At 40.5% G+C, this 21,945-nt stretch overlaps 1 protein-coding gene across 1 annotated transcript in view; it reads right to left on the bottom strand.

The window, feature by feature from the left end:
* Positions 1-21,945, bottom strand: part of EHD4 (EH domain containing 4) — a 50,697-nt gene that overhangs the window by 9,042 nt on the left and 19,710 nt on the right. The window contains exons 4-5 of the mRNA XM_067557930.1: positions 11,889-12,301; positions 3,076-3,240 (exon numbers count right to left, since the gene is read on the bottom strand). Of these exons, the coding sequence (XP_067414031.1) occupies positions 3,076-3,240; positions 11,889-12,301 (578 nt within the window). The remainder of the gene's footprint in view (positions 1-3,075; positions 3,241-11,888; positions 12,302-21,945) is intronic.

The following is a 21,945-nucleotide window of genomic DNA, read 5'->3' as shown; positions in this document are numbered from 1 at the left end:
AAAATAGCAGCCTCCTTTTTCACAAGTCAGCAATACTAATGTTTTAATACGGTGCTACCTGGTGCTTCCTACTCAGCTACAACTCCCACTGACTTCAGTGAGAGTTCTGCCCATGTAAAGTATGCCAGATAAGGCCCTTGTTGACGTACATTTATGGCAGAGATAAAGCTATTAAAATACTTCAGGCTGCAATGAAATGTTATTATCTAATTAGGTGTCATTTGAAATGCTTTGCGTAAACCCCCAGTGAAAATGAAATGGCAGAGAGCAAAGCTTCCTGAGAGCATGTGGAAACAAGGCCAGCCAGGAACAGTTTGTCCTCACTGATCTTGCAACAAGCGTCAAGTCAAAATCTCAGTTTCCTAAAAGGAATGGCCCATAGATATTATTGGTACTGAAGGTGATAACTAGTTTGCCAACCTCTAGTATTTAGCAGGACAGGATAGGAAGACTCAGTAGAGAAATACAAGGAAATATACATAGGCAGCTTTTATGATCCCAATTGTCTAACATATACCTACCTAATGGTTATATTTAGCTCCAGAAATGGTTACATTATATTTTTATTTCTACAGCTATTTCAATCACAGTGGTCTTATATCAATAGACTTGGTCTTGCTCAGCAGAACAGAGAAAGTGGGCAAGATTTTATGTTAGGATAATTGCCACTAACAGAACAAGGCAGTATCATGTACTTGCATATAAAGACTACATTTGTTCTGTCACAACAAGCATCTCCAGCAAATGACAGCATTTATGTGCTGAATTTCTTGCACAGTAAAGATGAATTTAAAATGTTAACTCTGTAGTCAAATTTTGCTAATAAACACGAATAAGAGAAATCCTGCATAAAAAGTGTTAGTACTTGGAGTAACATCAGAATAGATACGCCGCTCTTGGATGTTCAGATGTTCTATACACTGCAATCAGAACCTTCTAAAAAGCGGGGAACATGGTACTAAAAGTTCAGACCTAAGGTATTATAAGTAGCTGTAGCCCTTAGTGATTTCATTTCCTTCCAGTTGCTGAAGTAATTAGGTCAGAAATCTGTGCCTCTTGTTGATGTTATTCATCTAGTTTCCCATAATCATTTAAATAGTTAGATTTGCTATTTATTATTGTTAACTTTAATGGTGATTAACAGTTTAGATTTAGGTCCATGTCTCGACAGTCTCTCTATACCAGAAGTATACCTATTCTACTGATATTCATTTAAACATATCTGGTACCATTTACTTCAGTGGAGGCAAGATTTCAACCTAAGAGTCTATAGATTTCAATCTTCAGAACAGTATCCCCTCCTCCCTAGGCACCTTTTAAACATTGATAAATTGCCTTGACAAATGGCTAACTCAAGAAGTTGCTCCCCTACTACACAGAACTCTGGAGTCTAGTGGTTCTGACCAAAATTTCATAAAAAGCATGTGCACTCAAAATCAATTATACACTTGCAAACTGGCAAGACCAAAAGACTCTTGGTTTCCTTTAAATCAATCTATTCAGCTGGAATTCACTTACTGTAACCTGCTATAAAGTCTGTACTGATGAATTTAATTTCAGGAAGCAAAGGTCAAGACCACAACCCAGTCTGCTAGCCACACTATTCTTTCCTTAGCATAAATGTGACAAGCAATTTCTCATGCACAGTTTTGCTGCCATCTGCTGCTGAGATTTAGAAAAATAAACCTGTCATTTTTCAAATATTAAGCCCCACTGAAAAGTTCATTTTAGTAACAAGCCTGTCTCAAGTGTTCTACTTTGTAATTTACCTGTTTCCTAACTCTACCATTAATGACTGCCTAGCACAAAGGTAGGCTGTACTTTTCTGATTTTTCTTATATAAATCCTTCCTTAAAGTCTACCTTCTCAAGCTGTTACCCCTCCCTAATTAATAATCCCTACACTGTCTCCTGAACTATACCTTGAGTTTTTCTTGTCTTACTGTTCATTCAACTTGCTGGTTTCTACATTAACTGTAACTACTTAGGAAAGAGACCTGAACATCATTGTGGACAGCTCAATAAAAATATCTGCTCAATACACAGTGGTGGTCAAAAATAGCAAACAAAAATGTTACGGTATATAAAGGATAGGACAAAAAGCCATTCGGAAAATACTATGCTGCCGTTACATACATCGATGGTCCACCCTCATTTGGAAAACCATTCTCAGTTCTGGTCACCCTCTCTCTAACACAAGTACAGCAGAAATAGAAGAGAGTTCAGAGACGCATGGTGAAAATAATTAGAGGACAGGAAAACATATGAGTAGGAAATGAACTGAATGGGACTGTTTAGATGAGACAGCAGACAAGAAGAGACATAAGAGTTGTACAAAATAATGAATGGTATAAAGAAAGTAATTAGGCACTCATATTTACACCTTAACATAACATAAGAGCAAGCAGACATTCTATAAAACTGAAAGGCAATAATTTTAAAAGTGATTAACGTTTATTTAAATCTCTTTTTTAAGCAATGCATAATTAACTTGTAGCATTCATTACCATATGAAATCACTGAGACCAAAGCACAGTAGGTTTTTAAAAAAAGGATGAGACATGTATATGAATAATGAGAACATCCACAGTTACATTTGATAGGATTTTTTTAATAATGGCTCTAAATACCCTTAATTTCAGGGCACAGACCAATCACCAGCTTATTCCATAACTGTCTACAGCAGCTTTTCTTTCACCTTCCTATGAAGTGTCTGGCACTAGCCACTGTCAGGGACAGGATACTGAACTAGATGAACTACTGGTTTGATTCAATATGGCAATTCCTGTTTTCTATATGTCATGTTATGAGCTTCAGATGCTTTTTTCTGAGGAATTAATCCATTATTTTCAGTAATTTACTACGATTCTAACTCATGCTAATCTAGTGTGAGACACAGCACTCAGTTTTCAATCAATCATTATCAATTTCTGCCATTTTCTTGCCACTGCCTGCAGAACCCACACTATTGCAAGCATTATGCGAGACACTATCATGTTCCTACATTTGTCAGGCTTGTCAGAAGTCATTGGTTGACAGTCAGGGTACAACTGCACTTTGGTCTGATTCAATGTACCTGCATTTTCTTGACCTCTGGGAAGTCCCCTGGTGAGATATGGTGCTCTCGTTGCAATTGGATATAGATTTCAGGTAACTTGCTGATCAGCTCCTTCTTCTTGTTCTCTTTTCCAAATACAGATGGCATTTCCTTCTTCAGATGGCTGATAATATAAGCATGAACCTAGATGAAAAATGGATGGGGGTTGGCAATATTATGTATAGAGTCAAAACTCAACGCCAGTATTCCTCCTTCTGGCTATAGAAGGAAATGTGAAAGATGTGTTGGGTATTAACACAACTTCAAGACAACATAGATCAACTAGGGTTTATTGAAAAAATATATTAAAATAGACAAACTGCTGAGCTGAAGAGGCCCTTGACATGTCAGCACACTTCATGCAGCTCATACTTTAGGTTTGCAGAAATGTGTGTTAACCAGTATTCACTGCCTTCCCCCAAAACCTCTGATGGGTTTTTGTAAACTACACAGGTGTTTTTTAAATTTTCACAAAAAAAAAAATAAAAAAAAATCGAGTGTAGTTAGTGAGAAGCAGAGCATGACGTTCTGTCAGTGCCAACAATGAGAGTGAAAGCAGGATAGAAGAATTAGGCCCTGATCTTGCAACAAAAATCCTGCGCGGGTGTCCCCTGTGCCTACACCGAGCCACACTTTTAAGTTTAATCAAAACACTTCGTTGCCAAATATTATATTGGGAAGAGAGAGAAAGAGAGTGTCTCAAAATAAAAAAGTCCCACAAGCAATCTAAGCATGTCAAGTGATAGGATGATCTTAGTGGAGTAAGTGAATGAAAAGGAATTTGCGTCACTACAGAAAAGGGATTGTATGGTTTCTATATTTAGGCAGCCACGAAAAGATGACAGAGTATGTCTCATACTGTCATAACAGTATACCTTAATTGCCTGATGAAGCATGAGGGGGGAAAGCAGAATTATTCCAGTATAAGGAAAGACATTTGTTCAGTATAAATCCTAAAATGTGTTGCTGCTTACATAGCTCACTTGGCCTCTGATCCTAAAGACCACTGAAATCAATGAGACCACTTTCAGTAAGCAGAGTTAAGCATGTGTCAAAATCTTTTCAGGATTGAAGCCTTGCTTTGAAAAATGTTTTTATATATGTGCATATATGCAATACGCATACACACAAGCAATTATACACAGAAAAAAATCCAAAAAGATTTTTCACCAAAACTTAAATAATTATTTCAAAAGAATTTCTAACGTTTTGATAGATTTTAAAAAGTTAGCATAGAGGGAGGTGCAGGGAACAGTGGGAGTAAAAAGCAGCGGAGAGCAGCAGTGGAGAGAACATATGCATGCAAACTCCATGGTGATGAGCACAGTACAAATACTTACATAGATACTACAGAACATGTTTTACAGCATTCCCTACAAACCTTCATGGTAACCTGTGAGGGAAAGGAATGCGTTTGCACCCCTTCTTGCTTCTTTCTTCTAGAGGACACTTGAAAGGATTCTCCCACTCCCCCAACCCCGACCCCCACACTTTTCAAAGAAAACCATTTCAACTTGGTTTTCTGTGTTTTGTTTTTAAACATTTGAACTACCAGGTTTTGTCTACCCCCATCTGTTTTGCTTAAGGCTTTTGTCAACTGAAGATCTAGAGGTGATATGACTTCACAACTGCCAAGAAACTGAAACCTTGAACAACTGAGAAGTGTTTTTAATTATACTGTATAAAACTTGTGCATCAGTTAATACCTATTTGATACAAACTTTGGATAGACATTTGGGAGAAAGTGCTTTATGCTAAGATTCAGACAGCACTGCCCTTTCAGATGAGAGCTGAGAAATCTCCCACTCTAATTCTTTGGCCTTCCAACAAAAAACAGAAACAACAAGACTTGATATTCCAGAGTTCTAAGATTAAAAAATAGCAGACCGTAACTTCCCACCCCACCCCCACTTCTTTACACATCAAAGAATCAAAAATGGCATGAACTTTTTTCTTCTTGGTAGACTACTTTTGGTATGGCTGCTTTAGTTGGAAGATTTATGTTTGTGTATGTTGTAATGAATTTTTTAAAAAGGTAGTTTTTTGGTCCATATGACAAAGACATTAGAGAAGTGGGCCTAAAAGCGAAAACCGAGCATGCATGCATGGAGCATCCCCTCTTGTTTTATAACGAATGTTACCTTGCAATCATTGAAAAAAGTCACTTCACCCATAGCGTGTAGGATTTCATGGAATCCCTTCACACCAAAGTAGATGAGACACATGGAATATCATCTGTAGAAGAAAGGTGTGTGTGTGTGTGTGTGTTGAGGATGACTAAGTTCAAAACTGAAGAGCCTAGATGAACTACAGAGTCTCCAAGGAGATACACTGGAAGCAAATGAGACATGGCTGAGAATCTAAGATTTGCCCAGCAAGACTTCTGAAATGGTTAATTTTCCTATCAACAAAACCCTTGCAATTGGCAGATCATTTATACACTAGGGATGCAGGCCCAAAACATCCACATTTTAGGGATTCCAAAAGAAAATGAGGGTACGTCTATACTGACGGTGGCAAAGTCACCGCTACCAGATCGATCTTTCTGAATCGATTGAGTGGTCAGTGTAGAGCCGCTCAATCGATCAGGAAGTTGACACAGTAAAACCACCCCCTCAAGTGGCATAGTGCTGCGTTGATGGGAATGCAGTTCCCATCGGCGCACTGCAGTGAAGATGGTGCACAGAAGGGAAGCACAATAGTCGATGAGAGTTATGCAAGCTACTCTGCGTACCTTGTGTAACTCTCGTCGACTGCCGCTGAATCTCCAGGTAAGTGTAGACCAGGGCTTAGATACCTGACTGAGTTATCAGAAAAGACTAAAAATGACCTTTTAGTTTAGAAGTCTGACAAACTAAGTAGTTTATAACATTTCCGCTATCCTATAAACGTATCATTATAGAGAACAAACACCATGATTGTTACATTCTCAGATAGGTGAGACCTATTTCTTATAGTAATGAAATTGAAAAGTATTAGTGCATGTATGTTCACAGTGTGTATATTCCAATGATTTAAACTAGTGTACTTTTATTGAGGAAGACAATGACACAAGGAATACTATTGCTGAAATGTGATACATCTCTAAGTACGTGATAAATGACAACTGCAAGAAATAGTTACATGATTACCTGGTGAGGGAGAATAAGAATGAGGAATTGGAGGAATACTACTGGAGTTGTATTTGAAATATTTTTGCTTTTTTGGCTTCATCATGGTAGTCTTAAATGTGATTAATTCATTATTTCTTCAAGATTTAATAGAAGGGTCATTATAGTGGAGGTCTCTAGAGGAATGCAATAGCTGTCCAACCACTGACAGATCAATATTGCTCTTACACATAAAAACAAAGAAAAAACACTATACATTTTTGTTTCCACACATGTTTGGGTCTTCTTTTTTTTTTTCCCCCCTCCTACAGATAGAGGAATGGAAAAAAAATTCAGACAACAACTTTCTGTATACAAATTGTAGATCAGTAGAAAGAGAGATGTATGGATAATGCAGACTCCTAACAAATACTACAGGATTTAATGGATTTATATATGTATAAAGCATCTAGAAAAATTATGGAACTGCAGCTTGAAAGACACACTTACTACAGTCCTGTACTTTTATTCCAACTGATTACAATTCCATAATGTTACCTAGCAGCTCTGTGTTCTTGGACAACCAGGGCGCAAAACCCCAACTCTCTCTCTCTGGCTCACCTGAATTACCCACCCCGCCCCCGGCCCATGCTTGAACCAGAAACCAAAGGCTGCTTGAACCAGAAACCAAAGACATTCTCAATATGAAAAGGCAGGAGACACAACTGAAATCCTCCCATCAAGAGTGAGACAACTCCCCGTGCCTCATAAGCATCTCCGTTAGCACATGAATGGAGAACAGAAGCCTCATCTACATCGAAGATGGAACACGCACTGAACTCTGGGATTGCTGAAGCAGGGAAGCACTGCATGTTGGGATATCTCTGCTTTCAATGTAAATGAACTCACACCTGTACACATCCAGCTACGCAGTTATCAGACCATTCTAGTTATTGGTATGCAAAACACTGAAACCTGGTTGCATTGTGAACCCTCTCTCAAGAAAAGACACCCTTCCAGGAATGATCAGCTTCTTTTGTCCAGACATTGTTTATCCATAAACAAACCTGGCATCTACAAATCCCCTATCAAAGCTCAAACCTCTGTTCTGATGCTTGGATCCAAACTCTGCATCAGTTCCACTGTAACCTGTCTTCTCTTCCTGACTGATCGTGTTGGGGGCTCTGCCAGACTCAAAGCCCTCCAGTCCCTGAACTGACAAGCCTGTTCCTGGAAACCTCTGAACTACATGGAGTGGTGAGATCAACCCCCCCGCCTTCTTCCCCCAACACAACTTGTCTCTCTCCCTCTCTCGCTCTCTTAGTCCAGGTATAACTTTCTACTTTTGTAATCAAACCTGGGATAACTTTCTCCAATACCCCCAACTGTAATTGTGTAGTACGGTAAGTTTTGATTGTTTTTCTCTCCTTGTATGGTATTACTATTAGTATCATAAGTTTTATATACCTAGCAATAAAATAACTGTTATAATCAAGCTGGTTGCCACTTTCTCTCTCTCTCTCTCTCCCTCCAAACTTTATTTTATTACTTTGTGTCTTTGGTCCCTATCTTGCTCTGTAGTAACGCTTCTCTTACCTAAGCCAAAGATCTCTGGAGTGCCCAAAAATCCTATGGGGTTTGCTCATCAAGGGGGTTACTGCTAGAACAATTGTGGTGTAAAGGGGCATATGAAGGGGACAGCCAGGAAGTGCTACTCTGCCTAGCCTCTGGGGTCCAGGGACAAATGAGGGTGCAGCTCAAGTGCTGTTTGACCCAGCCTGATTGAATCCAAGAGGCAATTAAGGGGAGTAGCCAAAAAGGTGCTGTTTGGACCCAGCCTGCTCTATTCTGGTGCCTTGCAAAGGGGCATATAAGGGTAGCCACTGAGAGTGTGGTGTCATTCAGCCTGCTGAGTTCAGGGACATATAAGGGGTCAGCTGACAGTGCTGATAGCCCAGTCTGCTCAGACGCACTCAGTTAATCTAAAATGTGTGTGTGTGTGTGTGGGGGGGGGGGGGGGGGGGGGGGGGGTTGGGTTATTTAAATCCGGTGCTGGAGGAACCCAGCCCTGAAAACCTTAGGTCCTGCAGGATAGCTCCATTGAGAGGGGGCTTGTAGCCCTATGAACACACAGGTAACACAAGCAGTACATTAGTAGAATCACACCCCTAGGATCCCACCCCTAGAATCACACCCCTTTCCAGGAAGATAACCATAATAAATGAGCATACCCCAAGGTGAAGGGCAAATCTGGTAACAAATTGGTGGAGAATGGGGGCTTGTAGCCCTATGAACGCACAGGTAACACAAGCAGTACATTTGTAGAATCACACCGCTGGGATCCCACCCCTAGAATCACACACCCCTTCCAGGAAGGTAACCCTAATAAATAAGCATACCCCAAGGTGATGGGCAAATCTGGTAACAATAAATATCATGTGTTTTGTAAGATAAGAACATTTTCCATCTTCAAAATATTTTATATCTAATGCCTAACAGCCTCGTGGCACTAGAAGTGGCACTAGAAGTGGAATGGTGAGACCCAGAACTTGACAGAGAGTTGGGAATGTACTTGGTTTATTTTTGGATGTGGTACAAGTTTCAGGGCAGACTGGGAATGTGCTGAGGGGGTGTGGAGAAATGGGCCAAGACAAAATACTTCACAATGATTTTGTCCAAAGAAGAGTGTGCAGCTCTGTATAAGATATGCGTTTTGGAATGACATCTATTTTAAGATCAGTTAGGACTGAGACGTATTATTGGGACAGCACAGAGAGGGTTACACTGCTGCTGCCTGCTCTATGGATAAGCAGCTGGCTTCCCTTTCTGTGGCTGCCAATTCAATACATTCAATGAACACTAATTTCACTTAAAAAAATTCAACTTTATCCATTTTTATTTTGTATTTAAACAGGATTTCTGTTGCTTAAGAGACATCTGCTCCTTATGCTTCTTCTCAGTTATCACAATCAATTAGAAAAGATTAATTGGAAAGGATTAGAATGCCAATAAGATTTATGAAATCAGATGAGAACAGCAAGAAGGACAGATTAGCTTTAAGAAACAAGTATTAGTAGAAACATGATATCAAAATGGAATTTTAAATAATGATTGACCATTGTTTCTAAAGAGTCGTCCCCCGCCCCCCTCACCCCCCCAAAAAAAATATTCCAGGCAGTATCAGTAGTCCTAGCCCCCAATTTTCTACACCACCAACTCATTTCACTAAGGGCTTGCCTACACAGGAAAATATTACCAGTGCAGCCAAACTATATAGTTAAACTGGCTTAAATCTCCACATGGGACATTGTAAGAGTGGCTTTTTTTTGGTTTAGTTTCCCAAGTGACAAACTGAAAACAGGCCCTCAGATACTGTAGTAAGAATGTCCACACAGAGTGTTATACCAGTATAACTATATTATTGGTTCAAACTCACATCTTAGCTTACACCAGTATAACTTTCCCATGCAGACAAGCCCTAAAATCATCTGCATTTGTGTCACAGAAATCCTTAGTAAATAGCAAATTTCCACTGCAATAGCTTCAAAGTTATTTGATTTTTCTTCCTTCCCATTTTTCAGCAAAAATCTTTTTCTAATTTTTGACTGCTGAGACTTAGAAAAGGAAAGGTGCTGATTATTCAACAATCCTTAGGGTTTTGCAAAAGAATGGAATATCAGAGTACTTTTGCTACTACACTATCTGGAGTTTTAATACTATACAATAAAGGAAGTCTACTAAGGAAGCGAAGGAAATATTTAGAGGAAACCATTTAAGACATAGCAATTGAAGCTTATCCAGGTTGGGCCTAGGCAGGAAAGGACAGCAGAAGCTAGCGTCATTAAGTAGGGATTATTAAGATTAATGTAAGTAATAATCAGAAAGCTTTTAAAATGATAAACAAGCAATCTGGTGAGGATTCCAAGAGTTTTACAAACAAGATGCTAGTTTAAAGGATAATGTGAGGGCTACCCAAAAATGAAGTACACATCTTCAATAGCCAATCTTAATTACAGCCACAACATTCTCACATACAACTGTTTGCATGCACAAAATCCATGTATTTACTCAGGCAAACAGGGACGTGTGTCATCTTAGAAAGATTTGATTTTTACTGGTAAATGACCATTTCACTGTACTTTGGCACAATTGTGAAAATATAAATTGATAAAAATAAAAAAATGCCAAAGAATAAACATTGATATTATCCATCAAAGTAATACAGAAATAAAAATCAAATACTGCCAAGCCTAGATATATGGACAAAATTCAGGTAGCTATTGCAGGGAGCAGTTAGCTGATTAGCACATGCAAATACTATTTTCCATAGTTTGAAACATAGTTTAAACATATTTTAAACATAGTTTAAAACATGGGATGATGTTAGCAGGGCATTTGCCCTGAAAGGACCTCTTAGAACTCACTTTCTCTTTAGTCTGTCAGAGACTAGGATTTCTTCTGGAAATGATGTGAAGCCCACTTTTAGCTGAGTATGTGGGAGATAAATTGGGAATAAAACAGGTTTAATCCAGGCATATTACTTTTATTGTTGGGTTGGCTTGCACAATAGTGATGTACAGGCAATTCTGTTAAGTAAATGAATGTTTTTACGTTTCAATATGGCTGCAATACTCCTTTTAATAGATGTGTGTTTGTATATATAAATATATTTTTATACTAAGCATAATTGGTTTAAAAAAATCAAAATAAATGTTGCTGAAGGAGGTTACCTTCCAATGACAGTATATTGGTTGGCCATGATCTAGTACCAGTGCTGTGTGCTGAAATAAGTGTCTCTGTATGAACTGATCTTTGGTCCAGGAACCGCAAGTACTGTGAAAGTAGTACACTTGGCACTTTGCTGAATGGGGCATCTTGTTTTGCTCAGTCACCAGCTGCTCTGGCTAGCAGCTGTTGATGAGCTCCAGGAAGTACATACAAAGGCCCCTAAGGGCCCTACTGGGTCAGACCAATGGTACACCTAGCCCAGTATCCTGTCTCTGACAGTGGGCAGTATCAAATGCTTCTGGCCACTGGAGGTTTAGGGACACCTGCAGCATGGAGTTGTGTCCCTCACCATTTTGGCTAATTGATGGACCTATCCTCCATGAACTTGTCTAATTCTTTTTTGAACAGTTATACTTTTGGCTTTCACAACATCCCATGGCAACAAGTTCCACAAGCTGACTGTGCATTGTGTGGAGAAGTACTTCCTTTTGTTTTAAACCTGTTGCCTATTAATTTCATTGAGTGACCCCTAGTTCTTGTGTTATGTGAAGGAGTAAACAACACTTCCTATTCACCTTCTCGACACCATTCATGATTTTATAGCGCTCTATCATGTTCCCCCCTTAGTCATCTTAGCAGTGTAAAGTTCTCCTAACTAGAGAGAGGAAGTATTCTAGAAGATTTTAAGTCCTCCTTCAAAAGACAGAAAGAGAGACATCCAAAAAAACCCCCTGTACTCTTCCTTCTATGTGCCTCCAGAAGATCCACGGATTGGTTCACCACATTACTGTCCATCTCCAACATATAATTTAATAATAACTTTTCCTTTAACTTTGCTAATTGACTCTATTTTCTAGAACATACTTTGTTTCTGGGTAGGGAGGGAAAGAGGTGGGAGGAGAGAGTAAGAATGAATTAAACAAATGTAGAAGGGATTGGTCATTGACAATGAAGTTGGTTCTATTTCTATCATACCTTTGCAAGTCTTGCCCTCTTGATAAGATCATTGAGTTTCCTCACAGCTGCCTTCTGTGGGAGACTCTGAATGTCTTGGAAGAGATCCTGGGCTTCCACCTCAAAGAGCCTTCGGTTCTCAGTGTTTTGAAGAGGCTGGGACCAAAAAGAACCGATGTAGACTCGCAACACCTCTGGAGTGTTAATCACCTTTCCTAGGGACCACATGAGTGCACCATAGACCCTCATCAACTGTTGGGTGTCCACCTGGTCAGCCTTGTTCAGCACCACTCGAATCTTGTCATCTTGGCCTCGGAATGATTGAATAGCCTCTGAGAACTCATCAGAAATATCCAGTTTATGGGCATCGAAGAGGAGGATGATGCGGTCGACCCGCTCAGCAAACCACTGGAGGACCTGGCAGAAGTCATAGCCTGAAGAGAGAGAATACACCATTGAGGTCACTAAATTGATAACTCTTTATTAAGGATTGTTTAAAACACTGACTTGTAATCCAGCAGTAGCAGTGTGAGAAAGATTTGACTTCTAAATTCTCCTAACCCTAGACTCTCAGTCCTTGGTTGGCAGCAGGCTAGGTACACTCTAGGAATGAAGAACTGCACTGTAATACTCCATAGCGCATTAAGGAGTCCAATTCACAAGAATTTTACCCATTTTGATGGTGGCTGTAAGGACGGGGTAGGTTACAGTAAAGAAAAATGAATGGTGATCGTTAAGGCTATCTGGGACACAGAATAAAAGGAAGTTTTAAGCAAAAACTATTTTAAAAGTCTGCTTGCACAGGTTACAACTCCTGTTGATGGCCTGGCAACAACCCAACTCACTATCATATGACAAACAGTACTTCAGGAACTCCTCCTCCAGGAATGACACACACAGTCTACAGAAAGAGTAATCAGTTTGTGATGTGGCACTGGGTTTGGTCTGAGTGATTCATCTTGGTTGAATGAGAAGCAAGTGAACTTGAAATCAGTTTTCCATCCTTTAAATGGAAAACTTACTCTGAAGGATAGTCAGAATGCAAGGATAGTGGTGAGGAAACCTGAACAGAACCCAGAATTCTACATTCAACAGCATTCCTCTTTAATCATTGGCAATGTAGAAAGCTAACTATTAAACTCTAATTTTACACCTTCAGACATTTCACAGTATTGAAGGTCCTTTTACATTTACTTATGAATCCAGTCATCATCCAAGCATTACATATCCCTTCTGTAAATACAAGCAAAATATCCATATCTTTTTACTCTGTGTTATTGTCCCCTGTTCTCCATATTACCAATTTCTTATCTCTATGAAGCAGGTAACACAAAGGTGAGCATGGGGTACCCATTCTAAAATAATGTAATTGTTCCTGTAATAATGCCTCCTTAGTCAGGAAAATTCACATCCCCATCATAGCTGAAGCTGTGTGCAAGTTGTTAAAAACTTCAGTAAATGATCACAAGAAAAATAAGTTCACTGAATCATTAGCAGCTATAATGCCTGCTGTAAGCTGTCAACCCTTCAATGCTTTCCAATAGGAAACTGGATAGGGTAGAGGTAGTGTCTAGGAACCCAAAGATATACATGAAAACATTTGAGTGCCAAATTCTGCCATAAAGCACATAGTAGTTGCACCAGTGCAGACTTCTTAACAGAGGGCAGAGGTTGGCCTTAAGTCTTTTATTTAAACCACGAAGTCCTTAAATTTGACAAGTATATAGTATATGAAACAAAAAAGTAGAAGCTGTAAGTATAGTACTTAAAATCTTCCCAATTTTTGCCCTCAAATCTAACTCCATTACAAATCCAGCACACTCGTGCCAAAATAAAATGGCAGGACTTTACTAAGAAACCTTTACTGAGCTCAAAGCAGATTCAGGTCAGATTCATTAATCAGTTTAAAAAAAAAAAAAAAAAAAGCAAATACTACACCTCCTATTAAAAGGATTACAAAATCCAATCCCTTCCCTGGTTACTCAGTCTCTCTCTTTCTTAAGAGCAGTTCAGAAGGAGCAGAACAAGAGCCAATAGAAAAAAAAAGAACGTGAACAAGACAAATCCAGCAGAAAATTCTTGTTGCCCTAAGGTGTAACATTTAAACAAAAAAGTTTGAATTAGTTATCAATGTTCTTTAATAAAATTATAGTGAGGAAAAACAAATAACACACAAAACACTTCAATCTGCACATCAGTTTTCTGTCTGAAAAGTAAAAGCAGGATGTGAGAGGGAGAACCACCACTGGATTAAACAGATCATACTACTACCCAAAAATGTGAAATATATATATATCACCTATCCTACTCTGAAACATGTAGCAATTTGGTTTGGATTTTCATTAGTTTAGAAGAAAAACATTGGTTGGGATAAAATACATAACTTAATAATGATGCAAACTGGAATTTAAAACTGCCATTTTTAATAAAATTTAAGTTTTGCGGAGTTGACTAAGTGAACCAATTCCTGCTGTTAAAGGGTTGGTTCAAAATTTTCCATCAAAACTGTTCAACAGAAATTGAGTATTGAACTAAATGAACATTGGTGGAAAGTGTCTTCTTCCTCCTGAAAACGTCACCTTTTTGAGTTTTTGGTCAAAAACATTTCGCCTTTCAGTTTTTCCAATGAAAATAAATTTCCCCATTTTCTGATCATATCTAGCAGTTAAACAATTTTCGTATAGGCATACTAGAAACCTGATCCATGGTTAAACATTTCAGCCTGATATCTCTGGTACTTTTTATTTCTCTGATGTTTCACTGGGGCCAAATTAACTATCCTGGTTTATGTGAATCACTGTAGTATGTCCACAAAGAGCAGTTGCTCCAGCCTTTGCCACAATATGCAGGCACAGGACACATCCCATAATTCAAGCCAAAGTCCCTTGAAGCAGATGCATAGCAAGGCATCATAAGATGTAGCATGCTTTGAAGTATATTTTACATCCTATGTACATATAGGATGGGTATCCCAGGGTGGCTGGCCCAGCCTCACCTGCGACAGATTTTTTACCTCCCAGCAAGGGATCAAGTAATTATAAAAACCAGGAAGTGACTCAGTTGGGGAAGAGCAGAGGATCCCAAACTGTGGCACACATACCACCGGTGGTACACAGGCCACCTCCCAATGGTACGTGTCCACCTGCTGCTGTGGGGGGCCGGCTGCAGAGTCTCCAGTGGCACTCAGCTGTGCAGGAGCAGAGTGCAACGGCCCCCAGCACCCAGGGTGGCCTGACTGTTCTGCCCTCCTCCCCTCTGGAGCCACAGCAGCTGGCCAGGAGCCGCTCCAGCACTGGCCTCGCCCCCAAGCAGCAAATCTCAGGTGGGGTAAGTTTATAATGAATTTATTAACACAATATATACATAGCTATGTTATTGATACGTGTTTTAACAACACTTAGGTTTTTAAGATGGTTTTCATACATAGTCTGTTTATAAAAAATTAGTGGTGGTACTACAGGTGGTGGTGTTTTATGTTGGTGGTATGCAACATGGTAGAGTTTGGGAGAAAGCAAATACTACGCCTGTATTGCAAGGTCAGCATGCAGAGCAGAAACAGTCCGGGGTCTGCGCTGTTCCTGTAAGCCAAGGGTGCTGTTTCACACCTTCCCACCCCACCCCACCGGGACGGGGAAGCTGTTTTCACCACCACCACCCCTCTGCTCCAGAGCTGGGAAAGAAAGCTCCTTGCTGAAGTCTGAGGGTTGCAGCCAAAGCCTGGCCTGGAGCTGGAGTGGGATACAGCTACATGCTGGAGGAGTTTTAAAGGGCCACAGACTGTGCACCGATGCGGCCCAAGCTTTGCCTGTGGCTGTACTCCTGGATCCTGCCAGCACCTCTGGGAGTGCAAGAGGCAGGGGAGGGAGGGGTACTGGCAGCGGGCTGGCACCAGCCTCCTGCCACGTGCTACCTCTGGAGCATGGCAAGCAGTGCACTGATTAAGGCAAGCCCGGGGGAGAGGCAGCTGAGGGCTGGGGCTTGTAGTGCCAAAGGTGGTGGGCAAGCCCCCCTTAGTTCAGCCCAAAGGCAAGAAACAGGAATAGGGCAGGTAGTTGCTTGTAAACCAGGCAGTGCTGCCATCTTCGTAGAGATCTCTCCCAGGCTCAGCTGGAAGACACTGACTGCAGCGTATCATACCATAATGTTTTGTTCAGAGTTACGAACATTTCAGAGTTACAAACAACCTCCATTCCCGAGGTGTTCGTATTTTTGAGGTTCTACTGTATATATTATATGCTATAATTCATTGCAATTATTTGCATCTTTCATTTACTCCAAATCTATTTTTTCTTGAGCAGAACTAGAGATGAAAGTTTGGGTATTTTTTAGGGCTGACGACATTTCAAAATGCAAAATAGCCAATTTCCTGCCTCCCTCCTTCTCTGCACACTCTTTCTAAAACCCTTGGTGCCTTAAATATCCAATTGAATCCCAGTGAAACTAACATGTGATGGAGGAAGCTATTTCCTCCTCCACCCACCCACCCGTATATATATTAATGCTTACAGTTGTTAAACATCAAGGGTTGATCTCTGAATACTAGAGCAGCAAAAAAAGCCATTGTTTTGTCAGAGACTGCTGGAGACATAGGGAAGACACTAATTTTACATATACCTCATGGTTCACCAGTATCAGGCAGCCAAGATTTTTTTTTAAAACTATGCTTCCACCGTCATTTCATGTGAATGTAAAAGCTCAACTGTTGAAGTAATCCAGGAAGAGCTGCCTTTTTGTTTTGTTTTAATATAAATGGAAGCTTTTCCAGGTGCCCCACCTTATTCCTCCCCTTCCACTTGTTTTCTTTTCAGATCCTGGCAACACATAACATTCTGAAACAGTTTGGCAAATATCACACCTTGTGTTCCCACAGAACCTCCTCACATATGACAAGGTGCCCATACCATACGCACTTCCTCCCACACATCATATGACTACGTATTTACACGCACTGCTTGAAATCTCCTGCAAGTTTAATGAGAGGTTTTCATACATGCTAGACAGCATAAAAAAGTTTATTGAATATCTGCTTGTTTATAATGGCAGGACAATGGTGTTTTCAAATAAAGCCAGCTTTGAAAAGTGCACAGAACCTAAGCTAGAAAAAATAAATGTAAACTTTTGTCCCTTTTCAAAGTTGTCCTGGTCAAATTTTCTAAAGCTTTTAATAAAATATATTGATAGGTAGTTATTCAGTCACTTAGTTGGGTTTATTAATACAGAAGAAAGCTTAAAAGCTTCCATTTTAAATTATCCAGTTTCTACACTGGATTTTAATCAGTTAGCAAGGGATTCATTTTACATATTCCCGGTAAGTTAGTAATACCTGTCAAGTCTTTCTTGCAATTATGTTTGCACATGTAAAATGATAGTTAATAGTTAAACCATTCAACAATTGCTTCATAGAGAAAAAAAAAAGTGAAATCTTTAACTCTAGGTTCTGAAAGTAAAGAATGGATTACCTTACACACACACACACACACACACACACACACACACACACACACACACACACACACACACACACACACACACACACACACCTGCTCACCAAGTTGTCAGAAGGTGACCAAATTTTTCTTTCAGAAAGGTAATTGAAGCACTCAGGTGATTGCTAATGTGAGTGTCAATAATGATGGTAATTTTATGATGTGGACAGTGGGGAGAGGGCTCAGACTAGCCATCAGATGGTACTAAATTTCACTTAGCAATCTGGACCTGTGCAATATTTCCCCCATCTAGTTAATTTACTTTTTTTTTTTTTTTTTTGGGGGGGGGGGGGGGGGGGGGGGGGGAAATCCAGGTTTCAGAAGAAAAAAAGCTTAAAAAAGGAAAGGTAGGAAGAAACTGAAAGTTAAAAAGTTGTTGAAATCTGAAGTTTTGAAATAGCATGAAAAGCAACTCTTCCAAAGAAACAGCACTAGGGTTAGGAGATTTACCATCATGCAAACAGATTGTGAGCTACTAAGTACAAGTAAGTCAGCAATCAGCTCAGAAACAAAAGGAAATGGCAGTTCCTACAGATGAACTGGCATCTAATTTTAGTTAGAAGCAGCTGGTGAGATACAAGGGTGCTGTTCTCATTTTGCAGGAAAAAAATGGGCATCAGACATAGTTATGGCCCAAAATGAGTTTTTATTTATTTTGTTTTTGAAGGAACTTTTCTTTGATGGGGAAGGAGATGGTCCCTTTCATGCATATATACATATACATATATACACACACACACACACACACACACACACACACACACCATTAACCAGAGGGGAAGGGACCACAGATTCCTGTCTCCCCTAGCTCCAGGGATGAAGAATCCCCTGCTCTGATAGCACTCCCACTCCAGTATGGCTTTACTCTGCCACTGCCAGTTGATATTCACATGATGAGAGCGGAAAAGAACATGGGTTTCTGTTCTATTAGTAATTTCCTTCCATTACTGCTGGTCTTTGGGTAGTAAAGATACACAGTTCTGCCCCCTTCCCTAGACTGTCTGAAGAGTCCACTGCTCGTTCTCCTCTGAAGATCTCAGCAGCTTGGCTGCCTCCTGCTGCTACTATAGTAGAAACAAAGGGTATGTCTATAATGCAGCATACAATTCCAGGGCTCGAACTCAGACTCAAGCCTAACCCCGCTTCCGAGTACACACAGATCGCACTATCCCAGGACTCAGACCTAAGGTGCCAGAACCCCACAAAGGTGGAGGTTCTGAGCCGGAGTCCAGCAGGGATTCAGGGTTCAAGCCCTATTGCTTTGCAGTGTTTCCGCAGATCCACTGGACTTATGTTCTTGGAGTCCCAACAACAGTATGCCACAGTCCCACAGGCCATCTTTCTTTCTCCTCTGGGCAGTCAAGTTTGGTGGATTGTCAAATTTCCCCACACTGCACCACGAACAAAGGGCTACAGCAGCCACATTTTGGGAGGGCACTAGGAAGTGGATGGTTAGGCTTGGGTCTGTATAGACTCCTAGAAGTGTAGGACTGAAAGGGACAGGCATATGTCATCTAGCTCTACACTCAAGGCCAGACTAAGTAACCAGGTAATAATAATGCATAATGCAATGCAGATGCTGGAGCTCCAGGGTGGGACCCAGGGTTCAAGAAGTCCTAACCTGGGATTACAAATGAGTGCAGATGCTCAAGCCTTAGGTTAACAAACCCAGGATCTGCTAACTCCAGTTCTGCTAACCCTGGTCTTACATTGCAGTGAAGGCTTCCTGTTCAGGTGCAATCAGCAGGGGCAGAGCTTACTTTTGCTAGTGGAGGGCGTAGCTCTTAATGGTTTTAAAATACAAAGCCAGATTCAAGGGTAAAGCCACTCAGCAGCTTTAACTTGCACACAACTAATGTACCAGATAAGCCTTCATTAATTATTGGAAAGAAGAAATGTTAGGAGTCATGCCTTGGGAGGCTACAACTAAATTCATATTGCCAGAGGCCAGTCTCCATATTCCACAAGGTGCAATCTCTTTGTTAAGACATTTTAGATACACGTTCATGAGTAACCTGGAGTCTTAAATCCTATTCACACTAGTACACAATAGATTTAGAAAATCATTTAACAAGTTTATATGGTTTAAAATGTGTTAAGTTAACCTATTTTCACAAGAAGGTTATTGTTCATGCTTCTCCTTCAAGAAACAGTTCAGAGAAGCTTGCACTGCACAGATTCACAGGTCAGTTCTCCACAAAACCCAGTATTTACATAATGTTTGACAATACAATAGTCAAAGTACACCCAACAGCATCTGTATTTGAATTGACTGAGCAGTCATTATGTCACACTGGGGCATGTATCTGAACGTTCAGTTCTTTGAATACACGTGGGTGAGCACAGTATATTTGCATAGCCATATGAACATGTCACAGGATTATTTACTCATTTGCACACACCTGAATTTGTCAGAGTGCGCATCTACACCAAAATCCCAATTCTTCATTCCTTGTTTAAGAGTAGATGCCCTGCCAATCTTAGGCTGCATTTACATTGGAGGCTTGCTGTAGAACAAAGTCCTGTTCACATTACAATTAAACTGGCTAAAGCTAACTAGTGTTCCGCAGAACCATATTCTAGTCTAGTACATAGCAGCATTTATATATGGTTATTTAACACATTTCTAAACTATTTTTAAAATCAACCATGAAGTGGACCGCAAACCAGGTAAAAGCACTTAAAAGGAATGGAAAACGTTTTAAGATTATGACCAGATGGCATCAGCTTAGATGAAAGAACCTGCACATAGACATGGCAGGTTAACTGATCAATAACTAGGAAATGGTGGAGTGCCCACATCAAGAGATGGAGTTTAGGACAGTAAAGCAACAGCTACACCATTAGCTAACAGGCCCAGAGGCACTCCAGACAGCAGTGACCCCTTATGCCTATTTTGGCAATAAACAAAAGGCTATTTGGTGGTCCTGTACTAATGAGACTTAACACTGGAATGAAACATTACACATCTCCCATAAAACTTAATGAACTGAATAAGTGGGAAGATCTTGGACGATGGTTTGATTTTTATCACATAAACTGTTGATCTTATCACTGGCTGGTTAGTATGATGAATTAGTTTTATGTGTGTGATGGTGTAAGGATGGGGAAGAATGAGCTTGTGGTGAAAGCACAGAACTGGAAGTTAGGAGATCTGGTTTCATTCCTGATTCTATCACAGACTCACTTTCGACAAGATACTTAGCTGTGTTAACACCATTTGTTTATCCATTTGTGAAATGGATACACTTATCTACATCACAGGATGTTTTGAGGCTTAATTCATTAATATTTTTCATGCACTTTGAAATCCTTAGCTGGAAGGCACTGTGCAAGCATGAAGAACTAACGTTATTGTCTGGAACGATAGTGCTCAGTCTTTGTGTCTGCTGTGGGTTTGGGCTCCAGAGAGAAGGTGCTCATGCCATTGCTCTCCACTGGCTGATCAATATAGTAGTCACCAGCTGCAGCTCCAAAGGGATTTGTACATCCCCCTCCAGATCAGAGGTAATGCACTGCAGTAACAGTCACATGTGGGTGGACTGGGAGGAAAGGGGAAGCAGCAGATATATTCAAGCCCAGAACAAGGTAGGGGAAACCATAAACACTTATGTAGATTAGCTTCCAGTCAAATTCAGAGGCCATAAGACCAAAGCCACACTGAAAAAATACCTGACCTGTGTAATAACACAAAGTTAATATTTTCTGCAATTAGTTATTTAAAATTTAGGAACAGAAATAAATCTTCTCCTCTGACAATGCCATGTGCACCAGAAACTACACTTCCATTTCTATGGCTATCAGATATTAGGCTGTCCTCAAGAAATTACAGTGTGATTCATATTATTAAGGAAGAGAGAATTATTTTTAAACACACAGAGCTTTACACAATGAAGTCCTTCGTTCTCTATTTTCAATCTTTCATCAATGGACAGCAAAAGTACATTACACATTACAGAGCTGCCATTTACAACTGACATGGTGGTCACATTTAATACACACTGTGATGGGGTGTACTTGCCCAGCACTGCAGACAAAGGGATTAAGCCAATACTCCTGGCAGCAGCAGCCACGCCCCCTCACCTCTGCTGGGCATGCTTGCTGCTTCAGTATAAAGGGAAGCAGCCCAGCTCATTCTGGGCGGGATGCTGAGGAGGAAGGATGTGTGGTGGAGGCTCCAGCCAAGGAGCAGAGGAGCCCACTCCTCGTACCATCTGTCTCTCCTCTCCCCACCCACTGGCTCCTACTCCTACTCTCCTGCCCCGTGATCCTCATCCAATTTCAGTCCCCTCTGAACCCCAGCTCCTCACCAAATCTGTCTTTCCTCTGCTCTCATGCCTGTTCCCCTCCACACTGGTTCCTAATTCCAATCTTCTTGTACAGTCGGTACTAGCCTCCTCTCCCTTCCTGTCTCTCAATCCTAGTCTCTACCCAACTAGTCCTAGCCCCCCCTACACCCTCCAATATCCCAGCTCCTTGTCACATCTCAGTGTTCCCCACCACCGGCTATCTGACTCCCAGCCTACCCTCCTGTTTCCCTCACCACTTCCCGTTCCTTTCCTGGCTCCCAATACCAGTCTCCTTGCAAAACC

The sequence above is a fragment of the Emydura macquarii genome, unplaced genomic scaffold (genome assembly GCF_026122565.2).
Source record: "Emydura macquarii macquarii isolate MOO-44397 ecotype Brisbane River unplaced genomic scaffold, CSIRO-AGI_Emac_v2 contig_1876, whole genome shotgun sequence".
Lineage (NCBI taxonomy): Eukaryota > Metazoa > Chordata > Testudines > Chelidae > Emydura > Emydura macquarii.
The sequence above is the reverse complement of the archived record's forward strand: the minus strand, read 5'-3'. Positions and strand labels throughout refer to the sequence as shown.